The 26455-nt window shown below is 43.6% G+C and overlaps 1 protein-coding gene across 1 annotated transcript; it reads left to right on the forward strand.

Moving 5' to 3' along the window:
- Positions 1-8996: 8996 nt before the first annotated feature.
- LOC149465146 (vomeronasal type-2 receptor 26-like) lies at positions 8997-10395 on the forward strand. The gene has a single exon (XM_089673632.1). The coding sequence runs from the start codon at positions 9011-9013 to the stop codon at positions 9887-9889; it is 879 nt and encodes a 292-aa protein (XP_089529758.1). The 5' UTR covers positions 8997-9010; the 3' UTR covers positions 9890-10395.
- Positions 10396-26455: the final 16060 nt, after the last annotated feature.

Consider the following 26455-nt stretch of genomic DNA (forward strand, 5'->3'; position numbering starts at 1 on the left):
GTCTAAATTCAGCCATCAAGTTGGGAATGGTGACATCCAGTTAACTGCTAAAAAAGAGCAAATCATTTGCAAAAGTAGAGACCTTATGGCATTTATGCCCAGTCATGATATTATGAATGTTCTGCTTACTCCTAACATAGTTGTCAGGGCAGGAGCCGAGGAACGGACAGGCAGGCCTAACAATGTAACGCACTGGCTGACGACAACCACCACCCACAGACCGAAGTTCCTCAGGGCGCGGAGTCTAAGTCCCAGGCTGCCCTTCCCCAGGGCCCCTGATGGTGGGGATGGACTTGACGCAGCCAGGAACCAGGTCGCAGCCCCCGAGACACCTCAACTGCGGTAATGGCCGCCGACAATGGTGTGTAGCTGGTGGAAGAGACAAAAGAGTAGTCAGACAGGCCGGGGTCAACAACAACAGGACAAAACAGTACTGGACAGCAGACGAGAATCACAGGTCAGGAGCCGGGTTCAGCAACAGAGGGTCAGATCAAAGGAGAATACAAAGAATAGTCAAGTCACAAGCCGAATCAGAATACTAGGAGAGTCACGAGAGTCAGAACAGAGTAATAGTAACACAAAGACACAAGACACAAGTGCAAAGAGCATGTGCGGGCCACAGGCTTATATGTCATCAGCCACGCCCCTCTGGGGGGTGGACCTCAGAGACCTGAAGGCATAAAAAGCATTCCCACCATGCACAGCAGAATCCAAGATGGACGCCAGCACATGGAGTAACATAACCTCAGGGAAAAGGTAGGACCTTGACAATAGTGTAGAAATGGTTCACACATTAAAAGGAAAATGAGAGGTGAAAAGGCACAACCGTATCTTGTACCATTTGTAACAGGGAAAGGAGACAAGAGCAATCCATTAGCACCTGTGCTGTGACTCAGTCCACATTCTCATAGTCAGACTAAGGCCTATGTCTTCCAGTGTGACCCTGATGAAGGACAAATTCACCCTGTCAAAGGCTTTTTCACATCAGTAGAACGAAGGAGAGTTGGAGTAGTCCCTGGCAGGACAGAATGTGTAACATTAAGTCTTCGGATCATACCATCACATGCCTCTCTGTCTGGTATGAAGCCCACCCGGTCATAATGGATAATGTTATTAAGATAAGGAATCAGATGGGTAGCTAAGATTTTAGTGAATAGTTTTGGATCAAGCTAGAGCAGAGAAATAGGCCTTTAGTTGGTGCATCCAATGGGATCTTTCCTTTCTTTGGTGATCACTGAGATATGGGCTGTTAATGTTTCTGGGTGTACAGTGTGTTCATGAGAAAGGGTATTGAGCAGGTTTTTCCTGAAAGCACTTTTACTAGGCCAGGGAGAAGCCATCTGAGTCTGGTGCTTTGCCAGTTTTCATTTGCTTGATGACCTGGGTAAAATCTAGAGAATTTATTGGTGAGCAAGGCTATAGATTGTTTCCAGAAGGCATTCTGGAGCTCCGACCATAATCCAGAATCCTCTCTCTGAGTATATCACCAAGCACATTTATCTATTCTGGGCTGGAGTGACAACGTATAAGGAAGCAAAATACTCCCTAAATGCTTACGCTATCTCGGAGGGCATGAACAGGTGGGTTACTCTAGTGGCGTACTACCAGTAGATATGTTTGGATTTCCATTGTCTAAGCACTCTAGGAAGAGATTGACCACATTGGTTTCCATATTTGTAGAAATTATGTCTGCATTTAACAAGAGTGGCTTTAGCGTTATCTAGAACTCAAATATACTCAAAGGATAAGTTCACCTTTTGTAGCATGTTACATGTCACAGCTATATTCACGGTGCAACATGTAGCATGTAATGAACGGACCGACCCCCTCCACTAGCTGTAACAATTTTAAAAAATGTGGGCTCTGTCCGCCCGGCCATGTCACTCATTCACAGTATTCTGTGCATATGAAAAAACTGCAAGTTCCAACAGCCTTTGTGACCATCGCAAGCTTGAAAGCTTTTGGCCCAGGGGACAAGTACAACCCAGAAGCCCATGGTGCAGTGACTTGGCCCCCTCCCTCTTTCCCTCTTCCCTGCCTCCTCCTGCCCCCCATCCCAGGCTAAAGTTCTCCTTCAGGTACTCTCTGCTCACCCGGTGGGATGGGTTGGACAGCGCCTGGTTCAACTGGCATCAACTCCAGGTTCCCAAACTGGCCAGAAGGGGCTGCAGGAGGAACTCAGGGCAGCTTGGTTGGGGCTGGCCAGGGAAGGAGAGCCTCCGGTGAAGCACAGAGCTGGCCATCAACAGCATGCACCATCCATGTCAGGGGGTGGCCTGCGGCTGAGCTCACTCGGCCATGTTCTGGACATGCCCAGAGAATGTTACATTTGTTGTCAAAATTGACAAACTGAATTCTTGAAGTGTATATCATAGCAAAAAACATGTGCAGGACATGAACATTTCTCAGCATTTTGTCCTTTTTAAAGGCCCAATAGTAAATTATCTGTTGACCTGCTAGAAATGCTCTGACTTCTTAAGTCCTACTGTGGGCTGACAAGACCCAGCACTTTTGTGGACTTAATGGTGTCAGCTCTGTCCAGTTCTCTTTTGCTAATCTACTGAAAGAATCCTCTATCCTGTTCTCTGCAAAATAAAGACTAATCAGTTTGTAGTCTTCAGATAAGAACTAGGAGGGCTAATTAGACTGTGCTGAGATAACTAAAGGCTTCTCCTGCTGCCCTCTCCTATGGTGGTCTCCACTGGACTCACTCACTCAGACCTAGTGGATGGAAAGGAGGTGGAGTTGGATTCCTTCTATCCCCACAGAGCACCTTGGACTTGGCTACCCTACTTTCTCTCCTCTGAAATACACATTATCATTCTTGGTGACTTTACCATCCCTGTTAGTGTTAACAGCCGGGCTACAGCTCAACTACTCAACTTAACCTCATCTTGTGACCTAACACAATGGATAGTAATACGCTTGGCCTTGTATAGCCCCATCTCTGCACTCCTGGCAACTTCACCAACACCCCCTGTCCTTTCTCTGATCACAACCTCATCAGTTTCACAGTATACTTGTTTTCAACCACCTATCCCCCCAAGCAGCAAATGATTACTTGTAGAAACCTTCGCCCTTCTCTTTTTTATTCTGCTACTGACCACCACTATGATAAAATCTCTCCCATTTCCTGTCCTAACCCGGCCACTGCTGTCTACAACAGTTCACTCTCATCTTCAGTGGATGCACTTGATCCTCTAACTAATGAACTGACTAATGAAACCACCGGCTTCCGATTGCCCAGTGAATTAAATTCAAAATGCTAACAATAACATACAAAGCTATTCACAACTCTACCCCCAGCTACATCACCAGCCTTGTATACAGATATCTCCCAAACCATCCTCTCCACTCCTCTCATGATCTCCTGCTCTCAAGATCTCTTGCCTCCTCCTCTCCCATCCTCTGGAATTATTGACCTCAATCTGTCTGGCTATCCCCTACTCTAGATGCCTTTAGGTGATCCCTGAAAACTCATCTGTTCAGGGAGGCAAAACATTGCAGAACAAACCTCCAAAATTTTTTTAAATATATTAATAGTAAAAAAGGTCCAGTCCGAGCATGTAGGCCCTTTACAGAACCATCTAGAGGGGGTGACTGGGGACAAAGAGAAGGACAATGTATGAAATCCCTTCTTCAGCTCTGTGTATACAAAGGGGCATGGGGGGGCTCTTGTCCATAATGGGTATGGTATTGACACAGCTCCAGATGATCCACATTGGCTAACAATTGATCTGATCCAAAAATATTTAGACAGAATAAAGGTGAATAAAGCCCCTGGACCAGATGGCATACACCCACGGGGCCTTAAAGAATTGAGCTCTGTCATTTCACAGCCATTGTTTCTCATTTTTAGGGCCTCTTTAATGACTGGCATAGTACCGCTGGATTGGTGTAAGGCCAATGTGGGGCCAATATTTAAAAAGGGGTCAAAATCTTTCCCAAGTAATTATAGACCTGTTAGTGTAACTCCTATAGTTGGGAAGATACTTGAGAGTTTAATAAAAGACACACAGAGGAGTTCTTGCTGGAAACAAATATTGTAAGCAACAGACAGCATGGATTCATGAAAGACAGAAGTTGTCCAACAAATTTGATTTCTTTTTATGAAGAGGTGAGCAAAATCTTGGAAAGAGTGGATGTGGTATACTGGGACAGAGGGGTGGTTGTGGACATGGTATACTCGGACAGAGGGGTGAAAGTGGACATATTATAATTGGACAGAGGAGTGGCTGTGTACATGGTATACTTGGACAGAGGGGTGACAGTGGATATGGTATACTTGGACAGAGGAGTGGCGGTGGACGTGGTATACTTGGACAGAGGGGTGATGGTGGATGCGGTATACATGGACAGAGGGGTGATGGTGGATGTGGTATACTTGGACAAAGGGGTGGCGGAGGACGTGGTATACTTGGACAAAGGGGTGGCGGAGGACATGGTACACTTGGATTTTGCAAAAGCGTTTTGCACAGTTCCCCACACACGGCTAATATGTAAGGTAAAGTCTACGGGCTGGAAAAATCCAAATGTAAATGGATAGAAAACTGGCTAAAAGATCGTATTCAAAGAGTAGTGGGTAATGATTCATACTCTGAATGACCTAGGGGTTGTCAGTGGGGTACTCCAAGGTTCAGTGTTATTAGTGGGGTTCCCCAAGGTTCAGTGTGATTAGTGGGGTCCCCCAAGGTTCAGTGTTATTAGTGGGGTACCCCAAGGTTCAGTGTTGGGACCCTTACTTTTTAATTTATAAACAATATAGGATTTGGGATTAAAAATCCAATTCCAGTCTTTGCAGATGACACCAAGCTGTGCCGGGAATAACGTCCTTACAGGATGTCTCCAACTTAAAAGCCGACCTCAATGCTCTGTGTAATTGGGGACTATGGGGCCAATGAGGGTTAATGATGGTAAATGTAATGTTCTGCACTTTGGGGCTAAGAATATGCATGCATCATACATACTGGGGAGGGTACAACTGGGGGGTCAATGGTGGTGAAGGATCTGGGGGGTCAATGATGGAGAAGGATTTAGGGGTTTTCGTAGATCACAAGCTTAATAATGGCATGCAAGCTGCGGGTTCTAAAGCGAGCAAAATCCTCTCTTGTATTAGGAGAGATATAGATTCCAGAGAGAGAGATATCACCCCCCCCCCCTCCCCCCAGGTACATATCATTATTAACACCTGATCTAGAATATGCAATTCAGTTTTGGGCACCAATTAACAAAAAGAACATTGGGGAACTGGATAGAAAAAAGCGAAGGGAAAGATTAGAGGAACTGAATGTATCCTCTACTTAAAAGAGGAGATTAAGGGGGAATATGATCACCATGTATAATACATAAGGGGGGATATGATCTCCATGTATAATACATAAGGGGGGATATGATCTCCATGTATAATACATAAGGGGGGATATGATCTCCATGTATAATACATAAGGGGGGGTATGATCTCCATGTATAATACATAAGGGGGATATGATCACCATGTATAATACATAAGGGGGGATATGATCTCCATGTATAATACATAAGGGGGGATATGATCTCCATGTATAATACATAAGGGGGGATATGATCTCCATGTATAATACATAAGGGGGGGATATGATCACCATGTATAATACATAAGGGGGGATATGATCTCCATGTATAATACATAAGGGGGGATATGATCTCCATGTATAATACATAAGGGGGGATATGATCTCCATGTATAAAACATAAGGGGGGATATGATCTCCATGTATAATACATAAGGGGGATATGATCTCCATGTATAATACATAAGGGGGGGATATGATCTCCATGTATAATACATAAGGGGGGGGATATGATCTCCATGTATAATACATAATGGGGGATATGATCTCCATGTATAATACATAAGGTGGGATATGATCTCCATGTATAATACATAAGGGGGTATATGATCTCCATGTATAATACATAAGGGGGATATGATCTCCATGTATAATACATAAGGGGGGATATGATCTCCATGTATAATACATAAGGGGGGATATGATCTCCATGTATAATACATAAGGGGGGATATGATCTCCATGTATAATACATAAGGGGGGATATGATCTCCATGTATAATACATAAGGGGGGGATATGATCACCATGTATAATACATAAGGGAGGATATGATCTCCTTGTATAATACATAAGGGGGGATATGATCACCATGTATAATACATAAGGGGGGATATGATCTCCATGTATAATACATAAGGGGGATATGATCTCCATGTATAATACATAAGGGGGATATGATCTCCATGTATAATACATAAGGGGGGATATGATCACCATGTATAATACATAAGGGGGGGATATGATCTCCTTATATAATACATAAGGGGGGATATGATCTCCATGTATAATACATAAGGGGGATATGATCTCCATGTATAATACATAAGGGGGGATATGATCTCCATGTATAATACATAAGGGGGATATGATCTCCATGTATAATACATAAGGGGGGATATGATCACCATGTATAATACATAAGGGGGGGATATGATCTCCTTATATAATACATAAGGGGGGATATGATCTCCTTGTATAATACATAAGGGGGGATATGATCTCCATGTATAATACATAAGGGGGTTATGAAAACCATGTATAATACATAAGGGGGGATATGATCTCCATGTATAATACATAAGGGGGATATGATCTCCATGTATAATATATAAGGGGGGGATATGATCTCCATGTATAATACATAAGGGGGGGTATGATCACCATGTATAATACATAAGGGGGGATATGATCTCCATGTATAATACATAAGGGGGGATATGATCTCCATGTATAATACATAAGGGAGGATATGATCTCCATGTATAATACATAAGGGGGGGATATGATCTCCATGTATAATACATAAGGGGGGGTATGATCACCATGTATAATACATAAGGGGGGATATGATCTCCATGTATAATACATAAGGGGGGATATGATCTCCATGTATAATACATAAGGGGGATATGATCTCCATGTATAATACATAAGGGGGATATGATCTCCATGTATAATACATAAGGGGGGGATATGATCTCCATGTATAATACATAAGGGGGGGATATGATCTCCATGTATAATACATAAGGGGGGGATATGATCTCCTTGTATAATACATAAGGGGAGATATGATCTCCTTGTATAATACATAAGGGGGATATGATCTCCATGTATAATACATAAGGGGGGGATATGATCTCCATGTATAATACATAAGGGGGGGATATGATCTCCATGTATAATACATAAGGGGGGATATGATCTCCATGTATAATACATAAGGGGGGGTATGATCACCATGTATAATACATAAGGAGGATATGATCTCCATGTATAATACATAATGGGGGATATGATCTCCATGTATAATACATAAGGTGGGATATGATCTCCATGTATAATACATAAGGGGGGATATGATCTCCATGTATAATACATAAGGGGGGATATGATCTCCATGTATAATACATAAGGGGGGATATGATCTCCATGTATAATACATAAGGGGGGATATGATCTCCATGTATAAAACATAAGGGGGGATATGATCTCCATGTATAATACATAAGGAGGATATGATCTCCATGTATAATACATAAGGGGGGGATATGATCTCCATGTATAATACATAATGGGGGATATGATCTCCATGTATAATACATAAGGGGGGATATGATCTCCATGTATAATACATAAGGGGGGATATGATCTCCATGTATAATACATAAGGGGGGATATGATCTCCATGTATAATACATAAGGGGGGATATGATCTCCATGTATAATACATAAGGGGGGATATGATCTCCATGTATAAAACATAAGGGGGGATATGATCTCCATGTATAATACATAAGGAGGATATGATCTCCATGTATAATACATAAGGGGGGGATATGATCTCCATGTATAATACATAATGGGGGATATGATCTCCATGTATAATACATAAGGGGGGATATGATCTCCATGTATAATACATAAGGGGGGATATGATCTCCATGTATAATACATAAGGGGGGATATGATCTCCATGTATAATACATAAGGGGGGATATGATCTCCATGTATAATACATAAGGGGGGATATGATCTCCATGTATAATACATAAGGGGGGATATGATCTCCATGTATAAAACATAAGGGGGGATATGATCTCCATGTATAATACATAAGGAGGATATGATCTCCACGTATAATACATAAGGAGGGGGATATGATCTCCATGTATAATACATAATGGGGGATATGATCTCCATGTATAATACATAAGGTGGGATATGATCTCCATGTATAATACATAAGGGGGGATATGATCTCCATGTATAATACATAAGGGGGGATATGATCTCCATGTATAATACATAAGGGGGGGATATGATCTCCATGTATAATACATAAGGGGGATATGATCTCCATGTATAATACATAAGGGGGGATATGATCTCCATGTATAAATACATCAGGGGTTCATATAGGGAACTCGGTGTAGTTATTCCCCCTGAGGTCATCACAGAGGACAAGGGGGCGCTCTTTACGTCTGGAGGAAAAGAAATGTAATCTCCAAACACGGAAAGGTTTCTTCACAGTAAGAGCTGTGAGAATGTGGAATAGACTCCCTCCAGAGTTGGTTGTGGCCAGCTCAGTGGATTTCTGGATCACAGGAAAGTTGATCCAGGAAATATGCGATTGCCTCTCGGGGGATCAGGAAGGAATTTTTTTCCCTGCAGGAGCAAATATATCCCATATATCTATCTATCTATTATCTATCTATCTATCTATCTATCTATCTATCTATCTATCTATCTATCTATCTATTATCTATCTCCCGCAATTAACTGATGGAGATCCCATTGCTAGCTGGGAGACAACACAAGACAGTTCATTTCCTCAGAAGCTCTGACCCCGATGCTCATTGTGTTTGTGTTGTTCTTCCTGCAGACAGTGAAAACTGCATGAAATGTCCTGATGATGAATGGCCAAATGAGAAGAAGGATCAGTGTGTTCCAAGAGTGGTGGAATTTCTCTCCTACACTGATGACACCATTGTTGCCATATTTTCAGCCATCTCCATCCTCTGTTGCCTTCTGACTGGTTTAATATTGGGGATATTTATATATTACCGGGACACCCCCATTGTTAAAGCCAATAACCGGAACCTGAGCTACCTTCTCCTGGTCTCCATCATGCTGAGCTTCCTCTGTGTCTTCTTGTTCCTCGGCCATCCAGTAGATGTGACCTGCATGCTGCGTGTCACCTCTTTTGGTGTCATCTTCTCAGTTGCCGTCTCTTCTCTACTTGCCAAAAGTATCATGGTGTGTATTGCCTTTAAGGCCACCAAACCTGGGAGCTCCTGGAGGAAATGGATGGGAACCAAACTGCCCAATTGTATCATTTGTGTCTTCTCACTGGTCCAAGTCATAATCTGTGTCACTTGGTTGTCTATTTCTCCCCCCTTCCAGGATCGAGACACTCACTCTTATCAGGGGAAGATCATCATTCAGTGTAATGAGGGTTCAGTTATCGGCTTCTACTCTGTCCTGGGATATATGGGGCTTCTGGCAGCTGTGAGCTTCATTATCGCTTTTATGGCCAGGACATTACCGGACAGTTTTAATGAGGCCAAGTACATCACCTTCAGCATGCTGGTGTTCTGCAGTGTCTGGATTGCCATGATCCCGGCCTATCTGAGCACCAGAGGGAAATACATGGTGGCTGTGGAGGTCTTTGCTATAATAGCATCAAGCTCTGGACTTCTTGGCTGTATATTCTTCCCAAAATGTTACATAATTCTGTTCAGACCTGACCTGAATACAAAGACAGTTATCCACTGATATGTATGGAGCAACACTGGGCTACCTGTAGTTATGGCATTATCTCTATTATTATTTATTTTAGTATTGTACTAGTGTTTGGGAATTTAAATATTTAATACTTACCTCTTCAGGACATGGTCAGTCTAATTGAGTCTCTCTTGAAGAGCTATGGACACCACTAGTATCAGATACTTTGGGTTTGTTGGAAACCTTGTCCCCTGCTGGGTGTAGTGATTCCTCCCATCAGCCGTTACATCACTACAGAACAATGTAGTCTATTATTGAGGAGGAACCACAGTGACCAGAGGGGGACAAAGTATCAAAAACATCCTAAAGCGTCAGATACCAGAGACACCCATCACTCAAGAGAGGGAAGATTTCTGTCATCACCTTCCATAAAGGTAAATATTGAACACGTTCTCTTAGAAGATGATTGTGATGTCATTTGTCAGTGTCACATTCATTATATTTATCATTGTATGTAGATGTATCCGACTATATCAATAAATTCATAAAGCAGTAAAGGTGTACAGAAGAATGAAGTCATACAAATTACAGGAGCATAAATGACACGAAGAAAAACAGTAATGCAAACAGCAGGTCACATAGAATTAGTAGACTGAAAGGAAGTTTACAGCCAGTAGTAATGGTGGAGAACAAATGTCTTCATCTTGGGGATGTAAGAGGGAAGGAAAAGGGAGTATAGAGAGGGAAGTTAAAGTGGAGCTCCACCCAAAAGGGGAAGTTCTGCTTGAAGCCTTTGTCCCTCGCTCCTCATTAAGGATTTGCACCTTTGGAGAGTGGGTACCCGAATTTGACAGGTACCCGCTCCCACTTCCCCTGCAATCGCCTGGGCGATCGGAAGCGGAAGTTGTCCTCCCCCCCTCCCTCCCCGTAGTCTTTTGTGTCACGTGACAAGTCCCAGAAGACTATGGGGCCATTCAGGAAGTGTAACACTTCTCACACATGCTCAGTGGGCACCCCGGCTGTGAAGCCTCAAGTTGTCACAGCTGGGTGCCCACATTGAAGATGCCGGCGCCGGGGAGAGAAGACAGCCGGTGAAATCAGCGGTGGTGGTGAGGACACTGCTGGACCGAAGGACAGGTAAGTGGCCGTATTTTAAAGTTTTTGTAGCTGCTGACTTTTATTTTTTTTCCAGGTTAAACTCCGCTTTGCGGTTAAGGCAGGGTAGAAGGAGGAGAAATGTTGGAGGAGGGTAATCAAACACGGGAGTGGACTAACAATACAAGGAAATAGTTCCAGTCAGCAATACAAGGCAATGTAAGTACATGTCATCAATCTTATAAAGTACAATCTGCGTTATTTAGCCATATGGACCAAATTAGAATGAATTTTTTGTGCCAATAATTTTTCTTTAATTCTGGTATTTTTTCCATTTTGCATTGGTAGTTTAAATCTCTAAGAGTGTTGACCACACTGGGCTGTGAAAGGAATTCCATATTCTAACAATGGTGCGTTCAGCTGCACAAAGTAGGTAGAGAACCACAAAATTAACATTAATGGGTATTTGTAAATTACCTAAATTCAGTAATGTAAGGACAGTGTCAGGTAAGATCTAAGTGCCCTATAATATTAGAGGCTAGGAAGTAGATAGCATTCCAGTAAGGGTGCATAAAATATGGGGAAAATCCTGTTTCTCCACATAGTCACCAGCACCTAGGGGACCATGTCAGGTATTATTTAGGTAACATGAAGGGGGTAGAATACCAATGATGGAGTGTTTTTTGGTCAAGTTCTCGGAGACTGAAACAGTAGAGATTATATATAGTGGAGAGTGCGGCTTTCCAGCTCGCCTTGGTGAGGACTTTATCTATGTTCCCCTCGCACATATTCTTGGAAGTACGGCTCATCAATGGTGGGTGATGTAGTAACTACCAGCTGGGACTGGAAACATCCTAGGCAAACGTACATATTCATACAAAATGAAAGAAAATGCCACGATATAGGTGGATCACCCTATAGAATTACTCTCTGACTCGTCAGTCAATATAGATGTGGGTTAATACCGAAAAATTAGAGCATACAAAAAATAGACATCCCTGAAGAAGGACTGTAAAGTAACGGTTTAAAATGAACCCGAGTAGTTAATGGTACAAAAATTACTTTATTATAAATCTTGCATAAAAAAATATGAAACCTGGCAAGGTGAAAAATACACATCACAATATAAAAACTTGAGCAATCCGGATTGCAAAGGCCTAATGTCACAAGTTAGCCTGCAGTTTCTTGTTTGCGTGTTCTGACCTCCTTGCTGCAGTGCTGTTCCTGATCCCTTTCACATGTGTGGACTGTCTGTGCTCACCTATGGGCATCGTCTGCTGTTCTCTGGGTTTTATTTCCTTCCCTTCCATCACTTCCTGTCCCGCCTCCTTGTTTGCCTGCCTATATAAGACATGCTCAGTCTAGGCCACTTTGCCTGAGCAACTTCCTAGTTGTTGGAGCTCCTGTGTGTTGCTACTGCCTCAGGGGCGGACTGACAACTCATGGGGCCCCCAGGCAATAGGGAATGATGGGGCCCCTGTGTCCTTGCCCACACTCAAAGCACACCCAAAAAAGCCTATAAAAGTTACCATGGGCATTTCATTGGGCCCCCTACTGACCCCGGGCCCTCAGGCAGTGCCCGAGTGCTCGAATGGTCAGTCCACCCCTGTACTGCCTATATCATGCATTAACTACTTGTATACCGACCCCGGCTTCGTTCCCTGACTGTGCTTGTTTTCTGCCCGTCCTGACCTCGGCTAGTCTATCAGATTTCCATTTGTCTCCTCCCATTGTACTCTGCTCCCCCAAGCGGTCTCCTCATCCTCAGCTGGGAGTACTTGGGGCCACAACCTGGTCCCAGCTTGCTGCAAGTCCATCCCCACCATCAGGGGCTCTGGTGAAGAAGCAGGCTGGGGTTTAGACTCCATGCCCTGGGGAACCCCAAGTTGAGCATCTACAAGGGCTCACTACCACAGGAGCTGACAACTAAGGCTAATAAATATACCATACATCATAGATAAGCTCCATGAAATAAACACAATCCATTATTCACAGAAGTGGTAAATACCACCTTACTTGGTAAATGAATTGCAATATTTCATCATCAATTGCAAAAATTATGTTAGATGGCATATGAGCTGAGCATCAGGATGATAAGTGTTCCAATCACCCCATGAGGATTGAAATGGGATCATGTAAACCCCAGAGGAACAAAAATAATCATACAGGCCCATGAGCAAATATATACATATAACAACATGCCAATAAAGATGATGGAATACGGCACCGTTAGCAATCAATAAGGGACAACAGATATTAGGCCATGTAAGGCTCCATGTACACGGGACACTTCTGAACGATGGAAACAGACTGCTGGAAAACGTAGGTTAAAAAAAGTCTGTTTAGCTACGTGTTTATGCACGTATATGTGTGTAACGGAACCGACCCCAGACTGCACTTGGGTACTTCCGTTAGACTCCCCCTCCGAACACCGACAACAGACACCACAGCCGACCATACAAGACTAGACAACACCAGTCTTGAAGTAAACCAGGAAGTAGCCTAGTTTATTTGAACACAGATACAAGATATATACACTCAGGGGACAATCCCCCCTCCCTGCATAATGACACAGGGCGGGGCAATCTACATTTATTAACAAGTGACACACCAGCAGACAATCCCATCAGGAAGCAGGGCTGCTGGAGACACCCCCCCACCAAGCCAATACCCATAAACACATACATCCCATAATAGTTTGCTCCCAAGCAAGACACACAATAGAATAATGGGATGCAACCACATGGCATTAAACAATCAACATCCCCCTCACCCCAATATTAGGACAGATCACCCTGTACCCCTAACAGGCACAGGATGACTTAGATATAAGAGGGATTTGGGGAGCTGAGACAGGGGTCTCCTCATCTTTCCAAAGTGAGTTGAATTCCATGGGCCCTCCACCCAAGGTGACTCCCGTCACATAGTGCATTTGCGTTTACAAGCGTTTTTTAAAGATAAGCACAGGAGAACCTCCCAAATGCCCGGATTGCACTGAAAAGTGGTAAATTATTAACTATTTCAGACTGTTTCAGAGAAATACAGAGAGTAGAAGCAGAGACAGCAGTATGTGTTGAGATTAGCTTAGGTGTGAGTTGCTCATTAACATTTCTTTTGTTTCCAAGGGTGGGAAAGGTGGCTGGTGGAGGAAGTCATTAAGGCCACCTGGCAGGAATTTGAGGTGTGAATGGTCATTACAATGTGTGGCAAGATTGGTGGGAACATCCTGTGTTCAGTGTTTTGTCCATCTGAGTACCTTGAAAACGCTTTGCATTCATTTTTCATGATGAAAAAAGGCTCTGGACAGCATTGGGAACTGGAAGATTCAATTTGCAGCGTTTACAAGCGTTCACAAGCATTTTTCATTTGAAACGCTGATAAAATCGACTGCTAAACGCAAGTTTTCTGCGTTCGTAAAAACGACTGTAAACTCAACTGCCTGTAAACGAAGATGTGTACATGGACACATAGGAGAACATTAGGGGGAGTTCAGGAGCTGCTGAAAAACAACGCTGAACAGCTCCTAAACGTGAGTTTATCACCCGCAGTGTACATGAGCCCTAATACTGAGCACATTACTGGGGTATCTACCAAGGTAGCCTCATCACATTAAGTGACTGAATTAAACTGACAAGAAGTCATCTGTGTCATATGGTGACCTGATATGGAATAAAGTGTAACATTTGTATGAGATAGTACCAATCATCCCAGAACGGGAGAATTGTTAGATGGACAAGTACTAAGTCCACAAAAACACAATTCAAACCGTCCAGCACATGTGAAGATCAGTAATAGAGATCAGCTGAAATAATGGCGCTGAAAGTCAAATGTTGCGGGTATTAACCCCGTGGATTTCCACTGATATGCAGACCTTAGTCGGTATATGCTTCAAATGGCACCGGGGTATAGAAGTGCCAGCATGTAAAAAATGTGAAATACGGCATAAATCATACATTGAAAGTCAAATGTTGCAGAGATAAAACCCCGGGAATACCCGGAAGTACAACAATGGTGGGTGATGTAGCAACTACCAGCTGGGACTGGAATCATCCTAGACAAACGTTCACATTCACCAGCACACCATTCACTTTCTTTTGGGATGTAATCTTTTTGCAATAAAAACCTTTTTTGGACCATATTGGAGATCCATGGTGTGCTGGCGACTATGTACGTTGCCCTTGGTGAAGAGCCGCCCATTTTGGTTTCCCATTTGTGCCTAGTATTGTATTATTTTAGATTAGATCGCTATTTTCTTTTTTTGTGGTGCTTCTGATCATTGAACAATGACTATACAAAGGAAGGAGGTTCTACGTATTAATGGTGAGGGGTTTTTGTTTTTATGAAACCGTTTATCGAGATCCCAGCAAAAGGAATCCAATATTATACAAAGTACAGTAATGTGAGCGTGTTTACATAGTAGGGATTACATATAGAAACTGTAGAAAGCTTGTACAGGGATAACACAGCAAGGCCTCTCAGAATCTCAGCAGCATTCAGTATCCCAATACACTGGCCTCTTGTGGTATACTACCAGCTCTGAATGGACCGATCTGGGTAAGAAGGCCATCTATATGGGACTGAACAGAGAAGAGAGGGCGTTCAAGGTATCAAATAGCCAAACAGAAACCTGAACGGGAGGAGAACAAAGAAGAACACGTATAGGACCAACAGGTAAGAGAAGAAAGGGAGAAAGGGAGAAAAAAAAGGGGGGATGTGTCAAATGAGAGGGGGGGAGGGAATGGGTCAGGTCTGGTCTTCCCTCCTACCCTCCAAAATGGTGGGGGGAGAGAAGTCTGGTTGTTTCCCTCCTGAAGACGGGGGAGCTAAGAGTCATCCCAGCGTGCAAGAAATGGGCCATGTCTAGTGTGGTATTTTATAGGTACGTTTTGTATTGTGGTGTGGTTTTAAAGTGGATCCAGCTGGCCCATGTGGTGACAAATTTGGAACTCATATGAATGACTTATTATTTCTCTTCTCTCATTGAAGTAGATCTCGCCTCCATCTGGGTCGGTGTAATGAACATTTCTCACATATTTGTGCAGCTTTTCATGGAAGACAGAAATACTCACATTACTATATACAGGTATAAAGGTTGTGAAATTAAAGTCTGATTACAAAATACAAAGTGGTTAGATCCAAGTTATTATTATTATTATTATTATTATACAGGATTTATGGTGCCAACAGTTTGCTCAGCACTTTACAATATAACGGGAGACAATACAGCAACAATACAAATCAATACAAGAGAGATAGGAGGGCCTGATCCTGGGAGCTTACAATCTAGGAGGGAGGGGCTAGTGGTACAAAAGGTATTAACTGTGGGGGATGGACTGGTTGGAAGAGTAGAAGATTCCATTATTAGTGGAGGGCAGGATAGGCTTCCCTGAAGAGATCGGTTTTCAGAGATCGCCTAAAAGTGAGCAGAGTAGGCGATAGTCTGATAAATTGGGGTAGAGAGTTCCAGAGGATGGGGGAGGCTCCTGGAGACAAGCATGGGAGGAGGAGACAAGAGAGCTAGAGAGCAGGAGGTCATGCGAGGAGCAGAGAGTAAGGTTTGGGTGATATTTGGAGACAAGATTTCTTCAATGTTGGTCAATCTGGTCAAGCATTCCCTGACCGTCAGAACGCGTGTGTAACGCCAGTGCACTGGCATGCAGAGTCTGTCAGCGGTAACCATAAATATAGCTAAGGATTTATGGTGGGATTCCTCACATAAGGAAGTGTAATATAAAAGGTATTGGGCTGGTTTATAGTCCAAAGGTAGTGCAGACACTTCTGCGGTAATCTAGTGGAGAAAAATGAGAGATGTGTAAGTAGAAGTTCTGGTGTTAGAAAATTAAATTTGGTGTATAATGTTTTGAACATTTGAAATGCTTAATTAGAGAATAGTTGGATTATTAACTACTTGCCGTCCAGCCACTGTATTAAAATGGCCACAGGGCGGCACCATGCGCAAAGTCACGTTTTAAAACGTCATTTTGCAAAACAGGTAGGGGGCACACGTGAGGCCCGCGCACGCCCTACCCGCACCACCGATTGTGGCCGCGGCTGTCACCGGGTCCCGGCCGGTCATTACCCGTCAGATCCTGGCGATTACCGGAAATTACTGACAGGGAGCTCAGCTGCAGTGTTTACACTGCAGCTCTGCTCCCTGTCAGTTCCCAACACACTGTTCCTGAGAGAGGAGTTTAGCTCTCGGGATCATTGTGTTCCTATGAAGCACACACCCCCGCCTACTAGTAAAACACTCCCTTCACACAGTTAACCCTTTCATTGAATAAAAATGTTAACCCCTTCCTCCCCAGTGCCATTGGTACAGTGTCAGTGTTTTTTTTTTTCACTGATCACTGTATTGGTGTCACTGGGGATGTCAGTGACCCCAAGTCACTTCCCCCCCAGTGTCAAAATGTCCGCCGCAGTCCTGCCATAAGTCGCTGATCACTGTCATAAATCTCTGATCACCGCCATAAGTCGCTGATCACCGCCATTATTATTATAAAGAAAACAAATTCCAGTATCTTTCCCGCCATTTGTAGACGCTATAACTTTCACGTAAACCAATTAATTTACACATATTGGGATTTTTTTTAGCAAAGACACGGAGCAGAATACATTTTGGTTGAAATTTATGACAAAATTTGATTTTTAAATTTTTTTACTGGACATTTTTATAGCAAAAAGTCCAAAATATAGTTTTTTTTTCTCAAAATTGTCAGACTTTTTTTTATAGCGCAAAAAATAAAAACCGCACAGACGAAATAATACCACCAAAAGAAAGCTCAATTTGTGGGAAAAAAGGATGTAAATTTATTTTGGGTGCAGTGTTGCATGACCGTGCAATTGTCAGTTAAAGTAATGCAGCGACATAACACAAACCGCTTCTGTAACCGCTTCCTGACCGCCCTATAGCAGAAATACTGCTACAGGGTGGCATGGGTGCGCAAAATCACACACATATATATATATACAGTCATGGCCGAAATTGTTGGCACCCTTGATATTTTTCCTGAAAATCATGTATTTCTCACGAAACGTATTGCATTAACACATGTTTTGCTATACACATGTTTATTCCCTTTGTGTGTATTGGGACAAAACAAAAAAAGGGAGGAAAGAAAGCAAATTCGACATAATGTCACACAAACCTCCAAAAATGGGCTGGACAAAAGTATTGGCACCCTTTCACAACTGCGGATAAATAAGAATGTTACAAGCATGTGATGCTCCTGTAAACTCACCTGGGGCAAGTAACAGGTGTGGGCAATATAGAAATCACACCTGAAAGCAGATAAAAAGGAGAGACGTTCACTTAACCTTTGCATTGTGTGTCTGTCTGTGCCACACTAAGCATGGACAACAGAAAGAGGAGACGAGAACTGTCTGAGGACCTGAGAACCAAAATTGTGGCAAAATATCAACAATCTCAAGGTTACAAGTCCATCTCCAGAGAACTAGATTTGCCTTTGTCCACAGTGCGCAACATTATCAAGAAGTTTGCAACCCATGGCACTGTAGCTAATCTCCCTGGTCGTGGACGGATGAGGAAAATTGATGAAAGATTGCAACGCAGAATAGTCCGGATGGTGGATAAGCAGCCCCAAACATGTTCCAAAGACATTCAAGCTGTCCTGCAGGCTCAGGGAGCATCAGTGTCAGCGCGAACTATCCGTCGACATTTAAATGAAATGAAACGCTATGGCAGGAGACCCAGGAGGACCCCACTGCTGACACAGAGACATAAAAAAGCAAGACTACAGTTTGCCAAAATGTACTTGAGTAAGCCAAAAGCCTTCTGGGAAAACGTCTTGTGGACAGATGAGACCAAGATAGAGCTTTTCGGTAAAGCACATCATTCTACTGTTTACCGAAAACGGAATGAGGCCTACAAAGAACAAAACACAGTACCTACGGTAAAATATGGTGGAGGTTCAATGATGTTTTGGGGTTGTTTTGCTGCCTCTGGCACTGGGTGCCTTGACTGTGTGCAAGGCATCATGAAATCTGAGGATTACCAAAGGATTTTGGGTCGCACTGTAGGGCCCAGTGTCAGAAAGCTGGGTTTGCGTCCAAGATCCTGGGTCTTCCAGCAGGACAATGACCCCAAACATACGTCAAAAAGCACTCAGAAATGGATGGCAAAGAAGCGCTGGAGAGTTCTGAAGTGGCCAGCAATGAGCCCAGATCTAAATCCCATTGAACACCTGTGGAGAGATCTTAAAATTGCTGTTGGGAAAAGGTGTCCTTCCAATAAGAGAGACCTGGAGCTGTTTGCAAAGGAAGAGTGGTCCAAAATTCCGGGTGAGAGGTGTCAGAAGCTTATTGATGGTTATAGGAAGCGACTGATTTCAGTTATGTTTTCCAAAGGGTGTGCAACCAAATATTAAGTTAAGGGTGCCAATACTTTTGTCCAGCCCATTTTTGGGGTTTTGTGTGACATTATGTCATATTTGCTTTTCTGCCTCTGTTTTATATTTGTTCCAATACATACAAAGGGAATAAACATGTGTATAGCAAAACATGTGTTAATGCAATACCTTTTTTGTGTGAAATACTTGATTTTCAGGAAAAATATCAAGGGTGCCAACAATTTCGGCCATGACTGTACGTCACAGTATAGGGACCCGGCCAATTATTAATTCCTGATTAATGATCCGGAGTGCCACAAGTTCTCTGCCAGCCCAGTTATTAATTCCCAATTATTAATTCCTGGTTCCTTTAATCCCTCCTGGCCATAGGAAGAGCATCCTCCAATGATTGTGTTTCTTTGTCCATCCTGTCTTGTGCCCAGATGTCCTACATCCCTGATTAGTGCCCTCCACAAAAGGTCCCAAATTCAATTAGTGTATACTCCCCATTGTTATCCTGTTTACAGCTACAAATCCAACTATTGTGTTTCTTTGTCCATCCTGTCTTGTGCCCAGATGTCCTACATCCCTAATTAGTGCCTTACTTTTGTATTAATGTATTGTGTTTCCTTGTCCATCCTGTCCAACCAGTCGTTTGCCTAAATATAATATCCTCCCCACTGTCCTCCTGTTTACAGCTACAAATTAAATTATTGTAGTTCCCTTCCTGTCCATTCTCTCCATTGTCATCCAAATTGTCCCTAAACTCCATTGTCATCCTGCTAATGACCCCCCTCCACTTCTCATCCTGCTCAGGGGGTTTAAGAGGTCAGTGTTGGTCTCTCCTGTTGAGCCATTTTGCTGTGCAACCACTGAGGAGTCCAGTGCCTGAGACCACCGCATCAGCTCTGTCTGAGACCACCGCATCAGCTCTGCCTGAGACCACCGCATCAGCTCTGCCTGAGACCACCGCATCAGCTCTGCCTGAGACCACCGCATCAGCTCTGCCTGAGACCACCGCATCAGCTCTGCCTGAGACCACCGCATCAGCTCTGCCTGAGACCACCGCATCAGCTCTGCCTGAGACCACCGCATCAGCTCTGCCTGAGACCACCGCATCAGCTCTGCCTGAGACCACCTCATCAGCTCTGCCTGAGACCACCTCATCAGCTCTGCCTGAGACCACCGCATCAGCTCTGCCTGAGACCACCGCATCAGCTCTGCCTGAGACCACCGCATCAGCTCTGCCTGAGACCACCTCATCAGCTCTGCCTGAGACTACCTCATCAGCTCTGCCTGAGACTACCTCATCAGCTCTGCCTGAGACTACCTCATCAGCTCTGCCTGAGACTACCTCATCAGCTCTGCCTGAGACTACCTCATCAGCTCTGCCTGAGACTACCGCATCAGCTCTGCCTGAGACTACCTCATCAGCTCTGCCTGAGACTACCTCATCAGCTCTGCCTGAGACTACCTCATCAGCTCTGCCTGAGACTACCTCATCAGCTCTGCCTGAGACTACCGCATCAGCTTTGCCTGAGACTACCTCATCAGCTCTGCCTGAGACTACCTCATCAGCTCTGCCTGAGACTACCTCATCAGCTTTGCCTGAGACTACCGCATCAGCTTTGCCTGAGACTACCGCATCAGCTCTGCCTGAGACTACCGCATCAGCTCTGCATGAGTGTATGCTTCCCTTGTGTTATCTGACTGCTTATGAACTGCCTCTTGGATTACAAACTGCCGTAGAGACTTTAACTTTGCCCACCGGGGCTGGATTACAAGTATTTTGGACTCTCTCTCCCTGCACTACTCCCCATTGAGTGACTGTTGTCTGTTTTAATAAAGCTTTAAGTGTTTGCCGTCTGCCTTGTGTGTTCTGTCCTGCCTACCGTCACAATACATATACATGATTCGCGCTCCCGTGGTTTTCATGCCCCTCCCAGATGGCGTCAGATTGCCCGTCAGTTCACCAGTCATCACATTTAACCCCTTGACTGCCAGGAAGACGCTCATACACAATAAACCCCCATTGCTAGTATAGTGTCTGAACGGATCAATATCTCTGATCAGATCAGCACTATACCAGCATTCACATTAGTATAGTGTCCTGAAAAATGCAGCGTTAGTGAGATCAGCCCCGGCACTTACCAGCACCTGCGTTTAGTCTAGACGCTTACCCCCCCTTCTCCCCCAGCAAGTGCAGTGTCAGTAGGTCACTGTCACTGATACATTGCACACAAAACCGCAGTGTTGGCAGAATCAGGCCTGATCTCTGTTAGCACTTGCCGGTAAATTTTGAGGACTCTCATATGCAGCAGAGTGCCAGTACTAGTGCCGCGCTACCTTTTGGTGAACTGGTGAGCACCAGCAGTCTAGTACATCCTGGTCTTTCACATATCTCTTAGATTGCAAGCTCCCAGAATCAGGCCCTCCTAACCCTCTTGTATTGTTGCTGTATTGTCTCCCGTTATACTGTAAAGCGCTGAGCAAACTGTTGGCTCCATAAATCCTGTATAATAATAATAATACCAGCCCTGCAGTATTACTTGGTGACATGGCGAGTCCCATAAGTCCAGTACAAGCCGATGCGATGGCGAGCACAAGTATTGTCCCGCGGCCACCAAGAATTCACACACAGGCCCACAGAGCTCCTAGTATCCTTCCGGATGTGCTTGCAAATCCCGATTGACAGCCCACAAATTCTGCAGCACCCGTACTTCCCCCATTCACTGCCAAACCCGGAATTCAGGTGGAAATAGCAAATTGAAATACTCCCCTTGATTTTTGGAGCTGTTTTTCACAGAATATCTGTATGCGTTGATTGTGGATCAAAGCATTTTATATGCACAACAATTTATCGCCACCAACCCAAATTCAAACCTTGCCAGACCATTCGCATGGAAACTCATTACGGTTTCCGAATTTACTTTTTTTTGCCCTTAGTAATACCCTCAACATGGGCATTACTAAGAAGAATGAATTGTGGTTGTATTGGTCCGCAGACCCGATTCATCATATGCCGTGTTCTCTGCTGCCATGGCCAGGCATAGATATGAGAGTATAATGTGTTTTATACATTTCAACAACAATACACTCTGTCATCCTCGGGGTGACCCTGAATTTGACCGGCTCCACAAAATTCAGCCCCTCGTAATTCACCTTAACCAAAAATTTGCAGATGTCTATACTCCCCAGCAAAACATCTGCGTTGAGGAGTCCCTCATTCATTTTTCTGGCCGCCTTGCATTCAAACAAATTCTCCCCTGCAAGCATGCCAGATATGGGGTCAAAATGTAGAAGACCTGTGAGAGGACAACAGGCTATACTTATAAGTTTGAGATTTACGAGGGAAAAGATAGTCACGTGGAGCCCCCCGGATACCCAGACTACATGGGGAGCAGTGACAAGATAGTTTGGGACTTGGTGTCATCATTTTTCTATATGGGGTACCACTTATACGTGGACAATTTTTATTCAAGCGTGCCACTATTTAGACATTTGTACAATCTTGGAATTGGCTCATGTGGCACCGTGTGACCTAATGTGTGCCCACCATTAGAAGTAGGTGGATGCAGGGCGGTATATTCTAATGGTGGGCATACCACACACTTTTTCTGGCAGAGATTTATTCTCTTTTTTCACAGGCTGCATGCAAAAACAAAAAAGAACATAGCATACATACTCAACAAGGACCAACGATGTACTGGTACATCACTGGACTTTGAATGGTTATACCAGGATGATGCTACAGCTGCAGGCATCATTCTGGTATCGTTTTTTCAGCTGGCGATCGGCTTTCATGTAAAAGCAATCCTAGTGGCTAATTAGATGCAGGATTGCTTTTACAAGCAGCGGGAGATGATCCTCCCCTCCCCCACTGCCTTCCACGGCCTTCTCGGGCAGTCCCGTGCCATCTGGGCAACCTGAGAATGCATCCGGTGTCTCTGCCAGCTGACCATAGAGCTGATTGGAGACCAGAATGGTGCCAATCATCTCTATAGTCTAAGAATTCGGAAGCTACAAGCATTTCATCACTTCAGTTTCACAGAATATAAACAGCGCCATTTGTAAATTGGGAAAGCATCTGATCACCGATCTTGGTTTGATTAGATGATGTAAGGGCAGAGGAGAGATCCAGAGTCTGATAGACCCCAGATTTCTCAACAAAGAATATATGACAATGCCCATTGAAGTTATAGGGGATATTTGCATTCCCTGTGATAGCATTAAAAGTGATCCAGAAAAAAAAAAAGAAAGGTACAATGTAAAAATAATTAAAAAAATTGAAATAACTAAAAAAATTTTAAAAAAATAAAAATCGCCCCTCCCATGCGTGCACACCTGTGTGCACAAGCCTTGACCCTGTGCCGGTATATAAAAAGCAGCTGTACCATGCGAGGTATTGCCACAAATGTCAGATGAAGGGCAGTAATTCTAACACCAGACCTCCTCTGTAAATCTAAAATGGTGGCTTTTAAAGCGCTGCCTATGGATATTAAAAACGTATGCAGTTTGTCGCCATTGCACGGGGCATGCGCAGTTTTAAAGCATGTCATGTTTGGTATCTATTTACTCAGCATACCATCATCTTTTATATTTTACCAAATAATTGGCCAATATATTGTGTTTTTGTGCATTAAAAGTAAAAAAAAGTGTATTTAAAAAAAAAAATGCTTTTGAAAAATTCGCTGCACGAGTACTATGGGCCATAAATTGTAGCACCCACCATTGTATTCACTATGGTGTCTGCTTTAAAAAAATATATAATGTTTGGGGGTTTAAATTAGTTTCCTAGCAACAAATACTGATTTTTTCATGTGAACAAAAAGTGTCAGAAAAGGCTTGGTCTTCAGGTGGTTAGAAGAGTGATGTGTGGCATAAACTTCTAATGCTGGGCATAGAATGCCCCCACCCCCCAAAATGACCCCTTTTTGGAAAGTAGACACCCCAAATTATTTGCTGAGAGGCATGTTGAATCAATAGAAGAATTTATTTTTTACCACAAGTTTTTGAAAAATGACAATTTTTTTTTTTTTTTTTACTCAAATTGTCACTTAAATGATTTACTGCTCACACATGCCATGGGTATATGGGGAATGCCAGGATACCACCTAAACCCCCCAAATGACCCCTTTTTGGAAAGTAGACAAGGAAATTGATAAGAAGCATGGTGAGTATTTTGCAGATCTCATTTGTTGCCACAAGTTTTTGTAAAATGAAGAAAAAAAAATAAACATATTTATTCTATTTTTTTTTATATTTCAACACCTTGTGAGAAAAAATGAGATCTGCAAAATACTCACCATGCCTCTTTTTAAATTCCTTGGGGTGTCTACTTTCCAAAAGGGGGAAATTTGGGGGGGTTTGGTGCTATTCTGGCATGTCAGGACCTCCAAAACTGTCATAGGTAGTGAGGAAGTGAAATGAGGAAGTAGATAGCTTAGGGGGGTGTCTACTTTCCGAAAAGGGGTCATTTGAGGGTGTTTGTACTGTCCTGGTATTTGGGGGTGTTTGTACTATCCTGGTATTTGGGGGTGTTTGTACTATCCTGGTATTTGGGGGTGTTTGTACTATCCTGGTATTTGGGGGTGTTTGTACTGTCCTGGTATTTGGGGGTGTTTGTACTGTCCTGGTATTTGGGGGTGTTTGTACTGTCCTGGTATTTGGGGGTGTTTGTACTGTCCTGGTATTTGGGGGTGTTTGTACTCTCCTGGTATTTGGGGGTGTTTGTACTATCCTGGTATTTGGAGGTGTTTGTACCGTCCTGGTATTTGGGGGTGTTTGTAGTATCCTGGTATTTGGGGGTGTTTGTACTGTCCTGGTATTTGGGGGTATTTGTACTATCCTGGTATTTGGAGGTGTTTGTACTGTCCTGGTATTTGGAGGTGTTTGTACTGTCCTGGTATTTGGGGGGGGGGGGGTGTTTGTACTGTCCTGGTATTTGGGGGTGTTTGTACTGTCCTGGTATTTGGGGGTGTTTGTACTGTCCTGGTATTTGGGGGTGTTTGTACTATCCTGGTATTTGGGGGTGTTTGTACTGTCCTGGTATTTGGGGGTGTTTGTACTGTCCTGGTATTTGGGGGTGTTTGTACTATCCTGGTATTTGGGGGGGGTGTTTGTACTGTCCTGGTATTTGTGGGTGTTTGTACTGTCCTGGTATTTGGGGGTGTTTTTACTATCCTGGTATTTGGGGGTGTTTGTACTATCCTGGTAGTTGGGGGTGTTTGTACTATCCTGGTAGTTGGGGGTGTTTGTACTGTCCTGGTATTTGGGGGTGTTTGTACTGTCCTGGTATTTGGAGGTATTTGTACTGTCCTGGTATTTGGGGGTATTTGTACTATCCTGGAATTTGGAGGTGTTTGTACTGTCCTGGTATTTAGGGGTGTTTGTACTATCCTGGTATTTGGGGGTGTTTGTACTATCCTGGTATTTGGAGGTGTTTGTACTATCCTGGTATTTGGGGGTGTTTGTACTGTCCTGGTATTTGGAGGTGTTTGTACTGTCCTGGTATTTGGGGGTGTTTGTACCGTCCTGGTATTTGGGGGCGTTTGTACCGTCCTGGTATTTGGGGGTGTTTGTACTGTCCTGGTATTTGGGGGTGTTTGTACTGTCCTGGTATTTGGGGGTGTTTGTACCGTCCTGGTATTTGGGGGTGTTTGTACTATCCTGGTATTTGGAGGTGTTTGTACTGTCCTGGTATTTGGGGGTGTTTGTACCGTCCTTGTATTTGGGGGTGTTTGTACTCTCCTGGTATTTGGGGGTGTTTGTACCGTCCTTGTATTTGGGGGTGTTTGTACTCTCCTGGTATTTGGGGGTGTTTGTACTGTCCTGGTATTTGGGGGTGTTTGTACTATCCTGGTATTTGGGGGTGTTTGTACTATCCTGGTATTTTGGGGTGTTTGTACTATCCTGGTATTTGGGGGTGTTTGTACTATCCTGGTATTTGGGGGTGTTTGTACTGTCCTGGTATTTGGGGGTGTTTGTACTGTCCTGGTATTTGGGGGTGTTTGTACTATCCTGGTATTTGGGGGTGTTTGTACTATCCTGGTATTTTGGGGTGTTTGTACTATCCTGGTATTTGGGGGTGTTTGTACTGTCCTGGTATTTGGAGGTGTTTGTACTGTCCTGGTATTTGGAGGTGTTTGTACTCTCCTGGTATTTGGGGGTGTTT

The sequence above is a fragment of the Staurois parvus genome, unplaced genomic scaffold (genome assembly GCF_062004578.1).
Source record: "Staurois parvus isolate SC_StPar_1 unplaced genomic scaffold, SC_StPar_1.0 ptg000143l, whole genome shotgun sequence".
Lineage (NCBI taxonomy): Eukaryota > Metazoa > Chordata > Amphibia > Anura > Ranidae > Staurois > Staurois parvus.